Source organism: Liolophura sinensis, chromosome 6, assembly GCF_032854445.1.
Source record: "Liolophura sinensis isolate JHLJ2023 chromosome 6, CUHK_Ljap_v2, whole genome shotgun sequence".
NCBI classification, from domain to species: domain Eukaryota; kingdom Metazoa; phylum Mollusca; class Polyplacophora; order Chitonida; family Chitonidae; genus Liolophura; species Liolophura sinensis.
This window is the reverse complement of record NC_088300.1, coordinates 58,449,584-58,469,299: the sequence shown is the minus strand read 5'-3', so window position 1 is coordinate 58,469,299 and position 19,716 is coordinate 58,449,584. Positions and strand designations below refer to the sequence as shown.

Here is a 19,716-nt window from a genome sequence, read left to right as displayed (position 1 = left end):
CGGACGTCACAGGAATTGGAAAAAATAAATGAAAGTATTTTTACACATAGTTTTCAGTTGTCTGTGTGATGAACCTTACTTCATATTTTAGCTGTCATTAACTTTAGATTGAACTGCCTTTTGTATTGTAGGCCTAACAAGAGAGAAAATTTATGGACTAAGATAGATACTAAGTCTTGTGTGATCACAGGAATAAACCTAGCCAGTACAGTATAATTATGCCTATATGTTTAAAAAATGTCAAATTTTATCAGAGAAAAATGATTATTTGGACAGTTACCCTGCATATAAGCCGTCTGCCGACTGCGCCGAGACGTAGAAATAGAACAGATTTCTAACCTTTCCGGCCCAACGCATTTTTCCTTGTATACCAGAGAGGACCGAGACTTGCATGTATTTCGTTATCAATTACAATATTAACGAATAAATAAATAAACACTCGCATCAATACATTCATACAGGCGTATATACATAGGATTATGTATAGGATTACTTACACTCTATAAATGTGTATATAAATATATATATATTCGCTGAGTGTGCTGTAGAGGGTGTATTTAGGCCTATATATGCGTGTGTCGCTGTGAGTTCAAGTCCAGCTCATGCTGCCTTCCTCTACACACGTGCAAGGGTCTGCAGCAGCCTGCGGATGGTCGTGGGTCTCCCCCAAGCTCTGCCCAGCTCCCGCCTAGCATAACACTGGCCTACGTCGTATACGTGAAATATTCTTTAGTACGGAGTAAAATAACCAAAAAATGTAGTCATATTCTTCCTGACAGAGTAAAATTACATGAATATGATAATTCTGTTAATTGTTCCCTGTCTAGCTTCTTTGAAGAGTTGGATCACACCGTCCTCAAAATAGTTGTTCTTAGTTGTGGGTGTTGTATGGTGGATCGATATGGAAAATGTTCATTGTCAATTCGGACAATTTTATGTATAATCAAGTGTTTTCCGTCCACATTTGTATAGGTAAATAAGGAGATGGAAGCTGAGATCAGTGTGCACAGGTTGCAACATGTCCACGGCTCTCTCTTACAATCCATCGGTGGAAATTGTCGCGATGTTGCAATGTAAAACCTGATCACATGGCGCGGCAGTATTCCATTCATGACAGAACGAGTTTTCATTGGCTAGAGGTAGGTCAGCTCAGCACGAGCAACCAATCAAATGCTTTAGTCCGCCTCCAAATCGCAACCTCACGTGCAGATCACGATTGTTTGGTGTTGCCTACACGTGGTCTAGACCCTGCTGAACAGGGCGAAGCGAGAAGCGTGTGACATGTGAAGGCAAAACGCGGTTTGCGGTGTCGGCCACGGTGAGAACGGTTATTGGTTAATGGTAAAGCCTCTATGTGATTGACGGGAGAATCGCAAGACCACGTACACACTGTGAGCGTAGATTTCTGACAATGACGTCAGGAGTCGGACAAAACATTAGCTAGGTTTTGATCGAGGGCCGAGTGTTCATTGCAGTGAAACCGACAGAGGCCATTTGATGTGTGTAGAATTTCGACCTGGATATCCACGTTCACTAAGTCCATACACGGTCTGCCTCTAGCGTTTATTGGCGATGATTTTCAAGGTGCTCGACGCCGATGAATTGACAGTCCTGTACGAGTCTTTAAAATTCCAGCTGCCAGGTTCGTCCAAGGTACAGTGTCTCCGGCGTCGTCACGTTGTTTGTTGTTGATATACCAGTACAGCTGTCTTTAGGCCGATCAGCTCAGATACCGATGTTAAAGACATATATAGGGCCAGCTGTTCTGTTACCCTCCCTCTGCAGCTCGATCTTGTAGCAAGGGTAAACCAGGGTAATGAAACTAGGAGACAATAATAGGATACAGTCACCTGTCATGAATTCTGATTTCCAAGTAATATATGTGTTCGGCTGGGGTTAATCTACTCGCTCTATTAACCTGAAGACAAGAACCTTATCACAGTAACTTGCATCCGTTTTACAGGAAATTTCTGACTTTTCCAGTAATTGTATGAATCACAGTTCATATAATAATTTAAAACATTCATTGATACCCTACATGTACCTTATATAACATTCTTGTTAAAAGTTTAATTATTAATTATATGCATAGACATGCATATGCGGAGACTAGTGAAGCACAGTTTAAGTGTTTTCAGCAGAGCTAATCTTGGATGTCTGCCTAACTGTAATTGCATTTATTTCATCACAGGTTCCTCACAAGTTAGACATATACTGGTACATGCAAACACCATGAACTGTTAAGCATTGTAAACCTTCACCTCAGATCTCCTAGATCATTCAGCTTAGCCTGATTCAGGTGTGACTCAAGCACATTATAGGTAGCTGTCAACAAGGTCAATTCAGTGAGTGACTTGGCAGCTTAAGTTAACATAGTTTCAGTCCTTTCATTATAAGCCATGCAGATCCGATTATCAGACTAAACTGACTGATTTGCAGCATCTGTAGACAGAAAAGATCTGTATATATATAAACTGTAAGCCTGTATGACTGCCAGTGCGTATGTCTCTAATACAGTATGGCCAGGTGACAACAATTAACTTTGATATATGTTGTATCTGAAAGTAAACGCATGGTTATGTGTGTGTAAAACTTATTATTATTATTAAGCATGTTTGCTTGTTTACTATCAGAGGTAGAAATCAACAATGACATAAATGTAGTGGCCTGGACACCATTTTCTTAACTGAACAAATTAAAATGTATCATATTTTCTTTTCACATTTTTACTAGACCCTAGCCAATTTTGGAATCTGTTGATCACAAAGAATGATTTATTTATGTGCGATTTAGACATAAGATAAATCCATAGTAATGTATGACAACCTCATTTGGTATGATATGAGATTCTGATTTGGCTCTATGTTAATAGTTCATTTAAAGACAAGAAGGTTAAACATGTTATTAATTTTTTTATTATTGATGTTTTTTTCCCCTATTTGTGTTGGTAAGGAAAAACATGACATTCACCTAGGGTTTACTTTTTTTTCAGGTGACACACTTTGCTTGGTTCTGAGTGATTTGTCCACATTATAGGCCCATGCACTTACATGTTTGTTTTGTGAAAATTGATTGATTTCCTGTCAGAAAAATGAAGTGTTGACATCAACTGTATCATTTTAAGGCCTTCACTTGCTTCTGAGAGTGCATTGTTACGGGTCAAACTACACTACACTACACTATATGTATACAGATGTTCAGCTTAGGTGAACTACACTATACATGTGTACAGATGTTCAGCTTAGGTGAACTACACTATACTTGTATACAGATGTTCAGCTTAGGTGAACGACACTATACATGTATACAGATGTTCAGTTTAGGTGAACTACACTATACATGTGTACAGATGTTCAGCTTAGGTGAACTACACTATACTTGTATACAGATGTTCAGCTTAGGTGAACTACACTATACATGTGTACAGATGTTCAGCTTAGGTGAACTACACTATACTTGTATACAGATGTTCAGCTTAGGTGAACTACACTATACTTGTATACAGATGTTCAGCTTAGGTGAACTACACTATACATGTGTACAGATGTTCAGCTTAGGTGAACTACACTATACTTGTATACAGATGTTCAGCTTAGGTGAACTACACTATACATGTGTACAGATGTTCAGTCTAGATGAACTACACTGTACATGTATACAGATGTTCAGCTTAGGTGAACTACACTATACATGTATACAGATGTTCAGCTTAGGTGAACAAAGAGTAAACCTTGACCTTACGTGGGTTAAGTTAGAATCACAAGTCATGTGCCAGGGAAATTTTTAACTAATAGCTTTCCAAAAACACATAAGGTAACTTCCCTTGTAACCACTGTACAGTGATACTTATCATCTTCCTGAATCTTTAATGTGGCTTGATGTGTAACCATGACAACATGACATAGAAACTGTTTAGGTCTACATAAAGCACTGTTGTTATATACATGCTCAGTGATCACTAACAACCAGTGTGATTAACGGCACTGTATCAAAAATACATGGTACATCACATGAGTCTATCTATATAAAATGGGAATTGTAGAATTTTAAGTGCAGGTAAAAATGCAGATGTGGTATATGTTGACCTGTAGATGTTATTGTTGCATATCTAGTCACACCAAATTTAACATCCAGCACTCATGGCTGTCTCGTGTCTCTGTAATCACGAGTGTAGGGAGCTAGAAGCTTATCAGTCATGCAGTTTGTAGACAAGTTTACCTGTAATATATTGATGAAAAAGATAATAATTTATTACAACCATCCGTTAAGCTTGCATTGGTGTGTGTGTGTGTGTGTGTGTGTGTGTGTGTATATATATATATATATATATATATATATATATATATATATATGTGTATGCTTTGACACCACATATCTGGTATTGGTAAACAGAAACTTGTGTACTTATAGCTATAGAGAATAGCATTGTGAAAATGGTCAAAGATAAGTCTGTAGAAGAAGAAAAGGTGGTAGTCTGTTGGGTGTCACTGGAGGATTTAAATCCAGTCCAGCCATAAAATACAAGGTGTCACATTCCATCTGTTGACTTTTAACACTTTTGATTATAAATTTGATGTTAGATAGTTTAGGAATGCTAGACATTTCAGTTGAGCGCACATGCAGTTTTACTACAGTTAAACAGTTCATTGTGTTTGTTATTTACATGTTGTCATGCATGTCAGGAGCACTTTATTGTATTTTTGGAAAGAGAGGGCAACTTTACTTTAAATCAGTATGTCATTTCAGCTCGATTTTTATTTGAGTAGAATCATCATGCAATCATATATACAATGATTAAGAAAAGATATTAATATTTTAAAATTTTGAATCATAATAAACAAACAGATACTTCCTCTTGATTTAGAATAATACTGGAAATGCATGACAGGCTGTATAAATTTACATGGATAAACTCCTATCTTGCTTTATGCTTCTGCATACTTTGTGCACTAAAGTGTATCAGCCTTGCATACAAATTGTCCAAGGTGTCAGTGGGGTGCAGTACTGGAGGATGATTGTATCCTTTGGTGAGTGAGGTGGATAGTTCAAATCCAGCTCCTGCTTTTTTTAGTGCAGCTTTATGTCAGAATGTTTGTCAAGTTCCTTGGACAAGGCTGTAATCAAATACATGTAAAAAAGTAATTAAATAAAATAATGTCTTCCTGCATACTTGTAGTTGTATATGGATTGATACATAGTTTACATTCCTTACATGTACAGTATATCCATGACTATCATTAAAACTACTTTAATTCTGTTCATATATGTCTTAAGCTACTTCAAGCTGAAAATGCAATTTTAGACATTTTGATTTTGGTAGGCCTCATAAATCTGATCAGTTGGTGATAATGAGATGCCATTGTTTTTGAATCAGTTTATATATCTGAAGTACATGTATGACAGGAGGTTGACATATAACACTTCCATGTTGAGCATGAACACTCTGTCCAGTTGGCTATATAACTTGTGCACTCAATGAACTCTATTTACACATATCAGCTCTGTAACTTGCATATGGTTAAAGAGAAGTACATGCAATTGTTATCAGCTTATCTCTGCCTCTATAATTTCCATGTAATCCGCACCCTAGCCATATGGCCTTATCCTTATCAAACAGGACTGACTTGACTGAGATACTCATGTCACTAAATTAGCAGACACAACTTGGTGCCGAAAGTAATAAAACCAGATCACAAATCAAAATACTTTCTTTCCTTGTTTCAGATATTTTATGTGGTTGACCGCATGGTGAAGGGGAAATGCCCTGGATTTGAAATCATCACAGATAACTGGCCAAATTGGAAGTGTGTAATAGGACGACCTCAGCCTGATAATGCAAAGGTAAGAGAGAAGTACATGCTTGAATCTTGGCCCCTCCTTCTTCAGGGTAGCCTAGATATCTTAAAGGTGGAGAAAACATAAAAATAACGTAAAGTTTAGATGAAAGAGTGCAAAAGGTTAGTCGTAAATGTGGCCTTCAATAGTTTTTTAGATTTTTCTTTAAAGCGAAAAAGACACTTGAAAATAATTTTTGTGCGGTGGATACTCGGGACCACCTTTTGCTATATATAGTCTTTGTGTAATGATGTTGTAAATGAGCACACGTTTAATAAATATATTTACACTAGAATGTGAGCTTTTCAGCTAAGAGATGTGTTCACCATGGATTTTTGATCATACGTGTGATTTTAATATATTCAAAAATATTACAGGCCTTAGAGTGTCCCTATATTTCCTACGTTTTCCAGACAATCCTATATTTTCCTATATTTGCTGAAAAATTCCTATATTTCCTATGTTTTTATCAAAACCAGCTCAAAATTTGCTGTCACTGTCAATTTTTTTGGTACCAACTCCATGTAGGCTCCATCAGGAGCTTAATTTATACCCATGACATTTACATCAAACAACAGTTACAACAGAGTATTTTCATCAATGCATGTTTTGCTTTCTTAATAAATTGTAACGTAAATTCAACTCAGAATTTCCAATGTTCCTGTCTATTCAATGTTAAGGTAAATGTGAATTGTGGTATTTCATACAAGTAAAGCACAATAGCATGAGGTAGACCTCCATAGGTGTGTGTTAATTACTGAAAAAGTCAATCAGTGGTAAGGTACATGTATATTTTAAGGGTGATATTTCAAAAACTACTACAAGCACAGGTACATATATAATGCTCAGGTTTTTACATAGATGCAAATCACAATGGTGACAAGATGTTCCATTGTTGATGTCTTGCATGTCTGCTTATTACAGTCAGTTACAAAAGTGATGACTTAACTGGTTAATGTGTATTCTTTGTACATCTGCATTCTCATTTTTCCTGCATAGAGCTCATTTATTGCCGACAAGGTGATACAAGGGTGATATTTTGTCCTTGCTGCATTGTACTGAACATTAATGACTGTCCCCATTGTGCTTCATTTATTGCCGACAAGGGCATACAAGGGTGATGTTTTCTCCTTGCTGCATTGTACTGAACATTAATGACTGCCCCAATTGTGCTTCATTTATTGCCGACAAGGTGATACAAGGGTGATGTTTTGTCCTTGCTGCCTTGAATCGCACATTCATGACTGTCCCCATTGTGCCTCATTTATTGCCTACAACGACAATTGAATACAAGGGTGATGTTTTGTCCTTGCTGCATTGTACTGAACATTCATGACTGTCCCCATTGTGCTTCATTTATTGCCGACAAGGGCATACAAGGGTGATGTTTTGTCCTTGCTGCATTGTATCGCACATTCATGACTGTTCCCATTGTGCCTGATTTATTGCATACAAGGACAAGGGCATACAAGGGAGATGTTTGTCCTTGCTGCCTTGTATTGCACATTCATGATTGTCCCCATTGTGCCTCATTTATTGCCTACAAGGACAAGGGCATACAAGAGTGATATTTTGTCCTTGCTGCCTTGTATCGCACATTCATGACTGTCCCCATTGCACCTCATTTATTGCCTACAAGGACAAGGGCATACAAGGGAGATGCTTGTCCTTGCTGCATTGTATCGCACATTCATGACTGTCCCCATTGTGCCTCATTTATTGCCTACAAGGACAAGGGCATACAAGGGGGATATTTTGTCCTTATTGCCTTGTATCGCACATTCATGACTGTCCCCATTGCACCTCATTTATTGCCTACAAGGACAAGGGCATACAAGGGAGATGTTTGTCCTTGCTGCATTGTACTGAACATTCATGACTGTCCCCATTGTGCCTCATTTTTTGCCTACAAGGACAAGGGCATAAAATGGTGATATTTTGTCCTTGCTGCATTGTATCGCACATTCATGACTGTCCCCATTGTGCCTCATTTATTGCCTACAAGGACAAGGGCATACAAGGGAGATGTTTGTCCTTGCTGCATTGTATCGCACATTCATGACTGTCCCCATTGTGCCTCATTTATTGCCTACAAGGACAAGGGCATACAATGGTGATATTTTGTCCTTGCTGCCTTGTATCGCACATTCATGACTTTGTCCCCATTGTGCCTCATTTATTGCCTGCAAGGACAAGGGCATACAATGGTGATATTTTGTCCTTGCTGCATTGTATCGCACATTCATGACTTTGTCCCCATTGTGCCTCATTTATTCATTTGATTTTTGATACCATTCTCAAGAATTCTTTGACTTATATGAGGCCGTCCTGAAAAAAGGCATCATTGATAATAATAAAGACGTGTAGGCTGTTAGGGAAATTTTTATGTGCTCCTTAACAAAGTTAGGAGGGTTGGAGAGGCAGAGGACTACTGGAATCTCTTTGTCTGTCTGATTTTGGCCATGCGTGTCCTACAAAACTACTGCACTGATTTGATGAAACTTACCATACATCTTCCCTATCATTTGAACGTGTGTATGCTATTAGCAGTTGACTTCATTATTTTCATAAATACCCCAATGTAGAACTTTTGCGTAGTGGTTTTTGGCATATATTTAGATTTTGTCCATGCAGCTCTTCCTGAAGTACTGAACTTACTTCCTTCATACTTTGCACGCATCTTCCGTATCATCTAAACTTATGCATGCTTAAGTTTACAGTTGGGTAATTATCTCATAATTGCTCTGGTTCAGGTACATGTACTCTGTGCAATAATGGATTTTCATGTACACGGAGTTTGTCCATTTAACTCCTGCTAAAGTATTGCAACAATTTCCCTGAAACTTGTGTACATGTTTTTATTTATGTTCTTTAGAACGTCTTCAACTAGCCATTTATTGGCCTCTTCTGACTGTACACAAATATTTCCAGCTGTGTTCTCTTTTCATTGCTACATTTTTTTTAATTCAGACTGAATGTACCAGTAGTGCAATAAATACACATCATGGATGAGCTATGAAATATTCTATCAATTAAATTCATAATATGTCATCCGTAGGTCTCAGAATTATGTCTGGAGATTCCTGTATGCACCTATATTTTCCGGGAAATATTCCTATATTTCTCCTATATTTTTCTGAATAACCTATATTTTCTCCTATATATTTGCAGGGAGGCACTCTGAAGGCTGATATTATCAAAATTCAGATTAAATACATGTGTTTAGATACAAACAACAAATTTTCATTCAAATTAGACATCATGCATGATGTCCTTATTTGGAATATTATTGTGAAATGACAAAAGGTCGTCCCAAATACCCACCACACAAAAATATATTCAAATACCCTTTTTCCTGAAAAAAAGTGATTGGAAAAATATTACAGGCCATATATGCAAATAAGTTTTGATGCTCTTTCATCGGATTTTGGAATCATTTTTATGTTTTCTTCTCTTTATACATTTACAAGGTGTATATGTTCAACAGACCAAAAAATAAATAAATAAGTAAATGAAGCAAAACTAAAATGCAAGTAGATTGCATCAGGGAAATGTGAGTGAGTGAACTAACACAGCCCGAATATCAGTTATATTTAGCACACGATAATTTAAATTACAGAACAAATCGTCAGTTTTTTAAGCACTGTTCAAACACACATATAGTGTATATTTACATGTTTGGCAAAGTTTCATATACAAGTACTTCAAGTTCATTTTAAATAGAGAATTGTTTTGTTCACAATTTTATATACCTGTTATGAGATTAAAATTCATGCCATTGTTAAATTAACAACTATAAATTCTATATAAGGATGACCTACATGTGCATGTACTTAATTTCTCAACCTTTTTGCATATGAAAAGAGCAACTTCCAGTGCAATTTATGCAAATTTTAAGTAGATCTTTTTAAGGAAAACTACATTGATTTAATTTGCCAATTCCAGGGCTTTGCAAAAAGTGTAATATTATCAGTCTACAGAGATATATGCCTTCATAATATGTTTGACTCAACACTTTGCAAACATGTGAAAAGGTTGAGGAATTACAGTACACTGAACAGTCAAACATGACTGATGATGTGCCAGCAGGATTGCCCTTGATACTAAGTTTACCATATAAATTATTTAAACAGATTTAACTCTGGTTAAATCTGTGGATAATTTTGTGCGCATTATCTACCATTGATCGATCAGGGGCACTGATTTAAGCTAATATCTGTTGTTCAGCTGTCATAAGGTCACTGTGCTGTGTTCTGCAGACCTAGCTACCACTGCTTACTGGTATGTATTCCTACATGAAAAATGGTCAATATGCCCTGCTTGTGCCTATCTCAGCACTAGAAATGACACTGCGCAGGCATGGTATCTAGACAGGCTTGTTTGCTGTAAATGGTCAGATACTCTTGATCAGAATCAGCTGGAGTGATCATTTGAACAATGTAGTGTTTGGGAATATCACCATATATCATGTGTAGATGGGTAGGCAATGGGTATGAATTCTGTTACATTTGCTTTATGTCACATGTGATGTAAACTTTTACAATCTCATACTGTCTTGTGCTATGTACTTAAACATCATGTTGTAGTCTGAATTGTAGCAAAAGGTTTACTGGCATTACATGCTTAAAATCAGTACTAACACTCTACAACCAATAGATATATGCACAACTTCAAGTTTCACAGTGTAAAGTGTAAAGAATTGAATATTCTGTTTTCATAGATTTAAAATCTTTGCTTTAAAGCTGGTGTGAGGTATGTCGTATTGTATGTGCACAGAATTGTATTTCAGTATTGAATTTATACACAAAAGCAGTTTTATAACCTACGCACATACACATGTGTTACGCGCTTTGTGGTAAATGCGGACACAGGATAGGATCCCGATTTACTGTTATAGAAGTAAATCTTCTGTGCATTTATTTAATCCTCAGACTACAAGGAAGTATTGTTGTCACATGGCCTCTAGCAACATTCTCTGAAGCTTACATATATGTTTGGTGACATTAATCATTATTAGGTACATCTCCACTGAAAGTGAGAGTGTCCGATTGCATCACCTTGTCATTGTGGCACTGACATAGATTTCTCATCACTGGAAAGTAAAATAGATGAATATACAGGTAGCTAAATGCTTACTACCTGAAGGTATTTATATATAGACTATATAATGTAATTAATAAGCAAAGCTGGGCTACATATATGTGGAATAATTGAAATGATTTTGAGTTTTGTGCTTGTTTTTCAGGTTCCAGAGTTTCTAAAATCAACATACATTTGTCACACAAATAGCACAAAAGCTTTAAAGTACTTCATACAAAGACCAGGTGTAATCAACTGGAGCAAGCCGGGTATTCTCTCAGGTATGCATTCTCAGTCTTATAAATCAGTGATAGCTGTGATTAAACAGTAAATGGTTCTGGTTTTATGCAAACTCAGCAATATTTCATGTACTATATGTGACCTAAAATGAGCTTATGTTGTCTGATTCTTAGAGGTGTACTGATTGTAGAAAGTTGTGTCAAAGGTGTGTCAGGTTTGTTTCAAAGGTAAAATGATATCCTACAGAAAAATGTAAGTTTTACCGACCAAAAAATAATATTTTATGACCTTTATTTGCTTCTAAAAATGCAACTGTTCAGGCAAATTTTTAGGTAAAATACAATTGTGGCTAGAAGTGATTGTGGAGAACTATTTTGTAACAATATGCCTTATGTGTAATGGCAGTTGAGCCTGAATGTACATACATCTACATAGTTTTTTTGTTGTGACCTGGATTAAACTTTTCCCTTAATTGGTAACCAGCTTTTATTTTGAGCAAAATTCTAATCACAAGGATCTCATTTTTAATTGGCTAGGATAACAGTATCTGGTATGATGTTTATCTGTGTAAAATGTAAAGTGTTCTAGCTCTCTGAGCATCAAGGAGACTAGTAACGGCCAGGGCTTCCACTGGCACTCCCCACTGTTGCAAACGTAGAACAAATTTTTGAAATGGCGAAATTGAAAAAATGGGAATGTTTTTGGTGACACATGTATTTACTTAAGAAAAAATACAAACTTTATTCAAAATCTACCTGGCGAAATTTTCCTAGTACTTTACCAGAATCCTACAGGTTGAAAAAACAATTAATTTTTTTTTTCAAAATACAAAAACATGCTACCAAGAATTGGTCCATTATTTTGAGGGCAGTTGTTCTAAATGTAATGGTTGATAAACTTCAGATATAGCTGGATGAGACCAAACTGATTCTAGCAGCTACACCAAGACAGACAAAAACAAATTACAGATGGAGACCTACAAGAGTCATGGATACTGCCTCCATTCAATCAGATGATGATTACAAAAGATAAAGAAAAATAGTATTTGCCACAAAATCTAATGAGTGGCTAAAGTGACCGGCTAAAAAAAATGCTGACCCACAGGAAGCCCTGGACAGCCATATAGTTTTTCTTGTAGAAAAATAAATTTATGTTGAAGACAAAGAATTTAGCATAAATTGAGCTGATGACACTTTCCTATAGGTGACGATGTAGACTCTCTGGATGATGGTTGTGTGGTCCTGGGCTGAGGTCTGGCCATGCTGCTGCAAATGTTTGTAATTTATGGTTCAAAGCTTTATTGATTATACCTTGAAGTGATCATATATACTTCTTCATACACTATTATATTTACATGTAACTCTTTCGGTGACTTGAAAGTTTGCCGTTTGTGTTGGGCTATATATATTACTTAGGTCTCTGTTTGCCCGTGACATGTAAACACGATAAACAAGACAACAGCACTCTAGTTTTTACTTCCATGTTCAGCTCTTACGTAACCTGAAAGCTTTGCAGAAGGTAAATGTAATAGCGACATTTGCCTTTCACAAAGGCCCATAAGCATTAACACTTATTTACCATGACATCTTAATGGAGAAGGTTGATTGTAACAGAGCAGTGCTGTCAAGATTTCCCCTCACAAACAATTCTTTCACATGTGCTTTTAAGGATGGCCGTTGTGTTGTGTAACAGGTATACTGAAAGGGATTTAGATTTTTTGCTCATTGCTTGAATGTTATTAATTGTTCCAAGATGGAGTCCGTCTGCACAGACATATCACATGCTACATAACAGTATGAGTCAGAAATCACATGAAGTTAGGAAAAAACTTGTCTTGTTTGTTTTGATTGGAAGAGGCCACTCCTGCTGCAATTGTTCTCGGAGCACTGATGATATCAGCCATTGATGTCATTCTGTTATATGCATGGCCATGCATGAATTTCACTGTAGACCATTTGCTTTGCACTGATATCACATGTACATTAAATGTTGGAAAGTTTGCCAGAAACTTGCTAAACCTGTATGGATGACATTGTGTGAGTGAAAAATTCAATCAAATAAAATTTTAAAAATATAATCATAGGATTCATGAGGAGTCACAGATTGCAAATTTTGTATTATATGAGGACCCTCTAGAAATTTTTCTAATTTTCTCCTTTAATATCTCTTTTTTGAGACAACATGCCACAGATGTTGAAATCTGTGGAACCGTTTTTTTTTTTCGTTTCTTTTTTTGTAGTTAGGATGGTGTATTGTGGACTTGAACAATACATCTGTGAAAATGTTAAAAAAATAGCATTTCGAAAAACATCTCAGTTATATAAATTTTGAAAGTGTTTTTGAAATCAGCAGTATTTAGCTGTCATTGTATTTGATCAACATTTTGTGTTAAAGGCTATACATTGCTAAATACATGCACCATATTTTCTATGAAACAAACTTTTTTCCTCTGAAGAAATGAATGGTGAGCTCATTGTATTGATAATAAACATTGGTGAAAAGTACTTTCTCTCTGATTATTGGAGGTTCTACATGAATGTACTCACAGAATGCCTGTACTACAAAACTAAGTTAGTTCCACAGTCTTCTTAATTACAGTCAGCACTTTATCAAGAATGAAAACAAGTTGAATATATCTTGTTTTAGTAGAGGCCTATTTGTATACGTTAAGGATATGTATATACAGTACATACAGAGTTTTAGAAGGGAGTAAAATTTAAAGGTCATTTTATCATCCACAGGGATGAACTCATTATAGCCTTTATTCAACTAAATTAGGACTAAAGTAGAATACTCAATTGTGTCAAATAAAAACATTAGTATTTTTTAAATTTTAAATAATATATGTTTTAATAATAGGCTGTAAATTTGTAAGATATCAAGAACAGTGTATCTTTATTTATATATCACAAGCATTACTTATGATTGCAGAATTGTGAACATATTTTTGTATATCAAATTATGTAGTTATGTAAATATCTGGTTTGCTTCAGGATATATCAAAAGTATTTTCTTGTATACATTGTAGGAATTCCTTATGATCTCACATGTACCCTGAAGGAAGTCAGCAAAAAAAATGGCGGGAGTTTGTCCAATCAGAACCAGTGTTTCATGTATGCATGGCAACAGAAGGATCCACCTCCTCCACCTGAGTAAGTTTTGATGAATGGCAGATATAACTGTCTGAAATTTGTACTGACAGCGGAAAAAAATTTATATATGATTTGGACCAACAGTTATACCAAGTGTTTTCAGTAATTATTAAATAACCTGGGCCAACCAATCAACTTCACTGATCATTTGATGTGTACACCATTCTACAGTGAGGCATCAACTTTACTTTTTGGCATGTTAGACATTAGCTGCAAAGGTTGTCAAAGTGAGACAAGTTACAAATAATGGTGTGCACCATTGATATTTGCCAATGCCAGTGCTCTTGTGGAACTGATCCACCCAAGCAATGCTGCCATTGACCAGTTTGATTACATAACAGGTTTGAGCTGTTTTCAAGATTTCACTTACTGACTTACTACATGTACATATGTCTGATGGCCGTTGTTTGCCTTGGCAGCCAATATGGCTTAGTTTGTACCTGGTACATTTTGGCTTTATGGGTTACATAGATTTATTTCCGAGTGCATGTAAAAAATCTTGAGCACATAGATACAGGTTCTTCCAAACATTCCATCAGTTTTGTAAGATTAGGCAACAAATTGATAACAGTTTACAATGAATGTGTTTCATCCATTTATCTCAGTACATTTAAAACTTATTCTTTACATAAACTGGAGTGTGGAAAAAATATTTGTGTTCGGTGTACCTGCTTTGTACATGCAGGTATACCTTTTGCAATGAACCCATTTCCCTTACACTTGACCCCTACTTTTCAGAGTTCCAAAGAAACTGCACCTGGCATGTTTGGAGCCATCCCAGGCAAAATACCTGAGTAAACAGTGGTACTCGTCAGGTCAGACAGAGCAGGAGAAACAATCTCAGAAACTCATGTCCATGTTACTGGACAACTTTGAAAGTTCCTGCCTGATGGACTCTGATGGAGAGGTCCTGGCTTATGCCTGGCTCCAGAACTATGGATCCATGGGGGGACTTTTTGTGAAACCCGACCATCGACGGAAAGGCTACGGCATCATGGTCATGCAGGATCTGACCCGCAAGGTCATGAAGAAAGGTCACGTGCCATACGTGTATACAGTGACCAATGATACACCAGCGATTAACATGATGCAGAAGTTAGGGTTCCGTTGGGTACCTAGTGGGGACACGACATGGGTACAGCATACACCCACAAGTATGTTACTGCCCAATGGGAAGCCTAAAGTAGAACTACCTCTTATTTGATGTAGATGAAACACAGGAGCCAGCAGTACCCTTAGCTACTCCAGTTTGTGGCAGTGACATCTTAGTATATATGTGTGGTTCACCATACAGTTTGACTCGCCACTTTCAAGACAACTTATATTGGTGAAACCAATGTGACAGACAGAAAGTGGATATAAGATTTTTGGTTAAAAGTATGTGGGTTTAAAAAGATATCAAATGGCTCCTGTGCTCAATATAACCGATCCTTGTTCATTGCACCCATTGTCATGATCCATCTTTCCTGACTTCTGTACATAATAGCATTTTGTACCATACAATAAAAGCAGAAAATCCAAGTAGTGCAAAATTCCAGTTTTTCCATGGAAAGAAATACCAGTTTCAGCTTTGCACTCCAGGTTATTCTCAAGGATCAATGAATTCTGTACAGTTAAGCGTGATGTAAAGTGACGTTGAAGGCATACTTTGTGTTGAATTGAGCTTTCTTTGAGAAATTGGAAGCCAGTGAAGATAGACCTCACCATCACATGTTAACCCAATTTTCTCCTTGTAGTGATGATCGGAATTGTCTTTTGAAGCAGCCTAGACATTAGGCCTAGCTTACTCCCGGATCTGATTTATGAACAAAATTTGCTCAGTAACACCACTATGTACATTCAGAGATAGATACAATATTTGTTCACATGACATTCCTTGGGAAATTTTAGGTACTTTAAACATTACTTAAGCTCTCTCTCTCTTGACATAGGATAAGTACGCTGAAAAGCTGTAGACAGTTGTTCGTTGTAACATATTTTAGTTTCTTCAGATGGAGGTTTTCAGATTGAATTTAACTTCTCTTACAGGTGTTTTTGCCTCGAAGAATTTATATTAACTCCATCCAATCAACTCCGACACACACCCATATAAAATGTCCTTCTCTATGTCCTAGTTTATTGAAACAAATGATTAGATTTTAACCACAATCGGCAGACAGGAAATACAGAAATTTGATTTGATGCATTGTTCGCATTTGTATTTATCTTTTTGTGTGTTTTTATTGGCAGCATAATGTAACTGCAGAGCTGTGTGAATCTGTAACATTCTTTTGCTTAGTTTCATGATCATTTTAGTGGGATAATAAGTGTACCCATTAAAGTTGTATCTCTGACATTTGTTGGAAGGGGTTTGTAAGGTTAGGTTGGAATGCCTTCACAATTATCTGTTGCTATGGGGGAAATGGGCATTAGAAAAAGCGGTTTGGCGGTGTTCTGTTGGTTGAACTGGGTGGCGGTAGATTTCTTGAGGGGAAAATCGAGAGAGGTAATCTCGTACACTGTTGACTTTAATTGCAAGGTAAAAAATGGTTGCATCATGATTTTGTATATCACGTAGGTGCAGAAATAGTAACAAAAGTAAAAATGTATTGGCTCTGCTCCAAGATGACCGATATTTTCCTGTTCAGTCTTGAGCTTAAAAAGTCGCTGTTATAACCTTATGGGGACAAAAAAACAGTGGGACATACCCTAAACACATGGATAACCACAGAACATAATCTGTATCATATTACATAATATACGTTAACCGAGAGTTAACCAGGAGTCGTGGGCAGAATCCGGTCAGAAATCAGTTCACATCTCCCGGAGGTTATGGGAAGATTGCCAAACGAGAACTTAACGCTTACATGACGTCCTATCATGAACGCTAAAGATCAGTCTGACATTTACTGTACACGTTCCTGTACATATGGATGCTAATACCCTTGTTTATTTTACCTGTAGGAACTTCTGTTATCCCAGCATTTGATTACATTGTCCATTAACTTCACCGACTGCCCTTTAAATCAGTGAAAGGTATTCCTTTTTTTTCTTTTACCCATAAAATGTTGTCAGATGTGCCTTGTAATATGCCACATTTGTTTTCCTGTTGTTTTCTTTTTGTAATTCGCCTAACTCTAAAGTTTATCACAGCTCCGCAAACTTTGCTTTTAGCAGGCGACTTCGTTAAAGAGCTACAGTTAAACATATGTTAATGGTGTGGGATGTTACCGATAAAAATATACATGTATGACTCTGACCTGCCATGACATAGTAATGAAATAAGAGAACTTACGAGCGCTATAAATCAATGGTTTTTGATTTTGATTTGGTTAATGTTTAGTCCTGCCCATTAATTTAAGGAAAATGCATCTGTTGACTTGTAATTTCAGTTTTATTTTGACTAGAGTACACAAATATTGGACTAAAATTCCCTGTATACACAGTCTTGCTAATTACAGTAGTTGTCTACAGTAGCCTATTGTTAATTGTGTGTACTAATAGGCCAAATCCTTACTGGTACGATATTAGTTAAGGTACACATTCCTTCAAGACGATACGTCCGCCGTGGCAAAAGTTTACATGCAGGAAGCCGTTATTTACAGGTTATACGGACATATATAGAGGGACGCTTATACGAAAGGGGATTGTATGTTGAAACACCATTTGTTTAAGTCATCTGTCATGTGACTGTCGGTTCTTTTCTGTGATTTATGACATCTCTACACTGTTGCTGCGCAATTTACCGATAGATATTTACAGCATAGCCTTTCACGTACATAAAGTCTTGCATTGATATGTATAGGGATCATATGTATATCTGCATGTGTAAATACTGTAAATAAGACGTATGGGATGTGATACTTTTGTACATGAAAATAAAGATATTTTTAAAAGCAAAAAATCTCTGAGGTTGTTATAATTGACTTCTTTGCGACCACACACTATATAGTAAGGTATATGTATGGCTCAGTTTTACCAAGCTCTCTTAAGGGTTACGAGTTCGCGTCTACCATGACGACGTAATGCCCACAGCACTGGTTGCCGTGGTAGTTAAGTGAACATAACGTCAAGAGTGCGTCGTGAAACCAGGCCATGGTTTCCAGATACTATTCAGACATAGCGGCTATATTAAACGTCACGCAAAATTACACTGGGTGCTCGAACATCTTTAAGAAGAACCTCTTTTTCAAGTCCGTATTGCATAGATTCGCCAATTCGTTTTAATTAATGTTCACATAGTAGGCCTAAATGCAAGCTTGATGTTGTACCCCCTCCCCCCAAAACGCCGTTGCCTTGGAGAATTTAAATCTTGCGCGAATGTAGTAATTAATCCGTAAATAAACCGACGGCCACCCGCATTGCTGGCTGTCTTTTCACGTACGACTAATATGTACACGTTTTCAATCACATCTGATTGTATCTTGCAGACATCATTACATCATAATTTACAGTAAGAAGATTTTCTACATGTTAAAACATAGGTTTTGTGTATGGGTTTGACAAGGACAGCGCCTCCAGTGAGTTTCCAGTGTTTTCACATGTTGAACATAGTTCTCAACGATTAACGTTTCACTTGTACAACGGCCGTCGATTTTATATGGGTTAACGAATTGGGCTTGCCTGGAGTAAACCAGGGGCCTGTGGCAAGTAATTTTCTCATATGCAAAGTCGTGAGTTCAAATTGATACCATACGAAACTCAACGAATCCCCAACGCAATGCAAACATTTAAATATTCTGTTAATTATTTATTTATTTTATTTATTTATTTGATTGGTGTTTTACGCCGTATTCAAGAATATTTCACTTATTGGATGGCGGCCAGCATTAAGGTGGGAGGAAACCATGCACAGTCCCGGGGAAAAGCCACGACCATGCTAACTATATGTATAAAAGTTAATATTGGCCCAAGGTATGTATGTCGGACTGTTCGGAGAATGAATTCATCATAGCTTGGAACTTCAACAACGGACTTAATGCACAATGAATTCATTAGTACTGCGTGTTGTGTATGAATTATGGTATATATGTTGTGGACAAACACTGGATTACGACATACAAGTTCCCAATTTATAAAGGATTTAGGTGTATTGTACGTGACTCTTAATTAAGTCCTACTGTTGTCCATCATGCCATCGGTGGGTAGCTCTATATGGGACCGTCTTCACAAACGCATGCAAAGTTAAGAAGGCCTCTACATGCCTTTAATGCGGTTATCCGTAATTTGTCAATTTGTACGACATCCTGCAATTGCCTGAGTTTCGTCATATCCTAGATCAACATCAACAGATGGAATGACGACACCCCCGTAATAACTCATTCTCGGTACATATCGTATATATGAAACAGTTGGTGTATGAAGTGCTCCTATTCCCGCTGGACTGTGCGTGCATGTGATTTTTGTTTTCTTTTTCTGGTTGTGAGGAGGG

The 19,716-nt window shown here is 36.8% G+C and overlaps 1 protein-coding gene across 1 annotated transcript; it reads left to right on the top strand.

Moving 5' to 3' along the window:
* The first annotated feature begins 1,292 nt into the window (after positions 1 to 1,292).
* Positions 1,293 to 18,189, top strand: LOC135466630 (glycine-N-acyltransferase-like protein 3). The gene is made up of 5 exons (XM_064744222.1): positions 1,293 to 1,653; positions 5,725 to 5,841; positions 11,081 to 11,195; positions 14,183 to 14,306; positions 15,045 to 18,189. The coding sequence occupies exons 1-5, from the start codon at positions 1,573 to 1,575 to the stop codon at positions 15,508 to 15,510; spliced, it is 903 nt and encodes a 300-aa protein (XP_064600292.1). The 5' UTR covers positions 1,293 to 1,572; the 3' UTR covers positions 15,511 to 18,189.
* Positions 18,190 to 19,716: the final 1,527 nt, after the last annotated feature.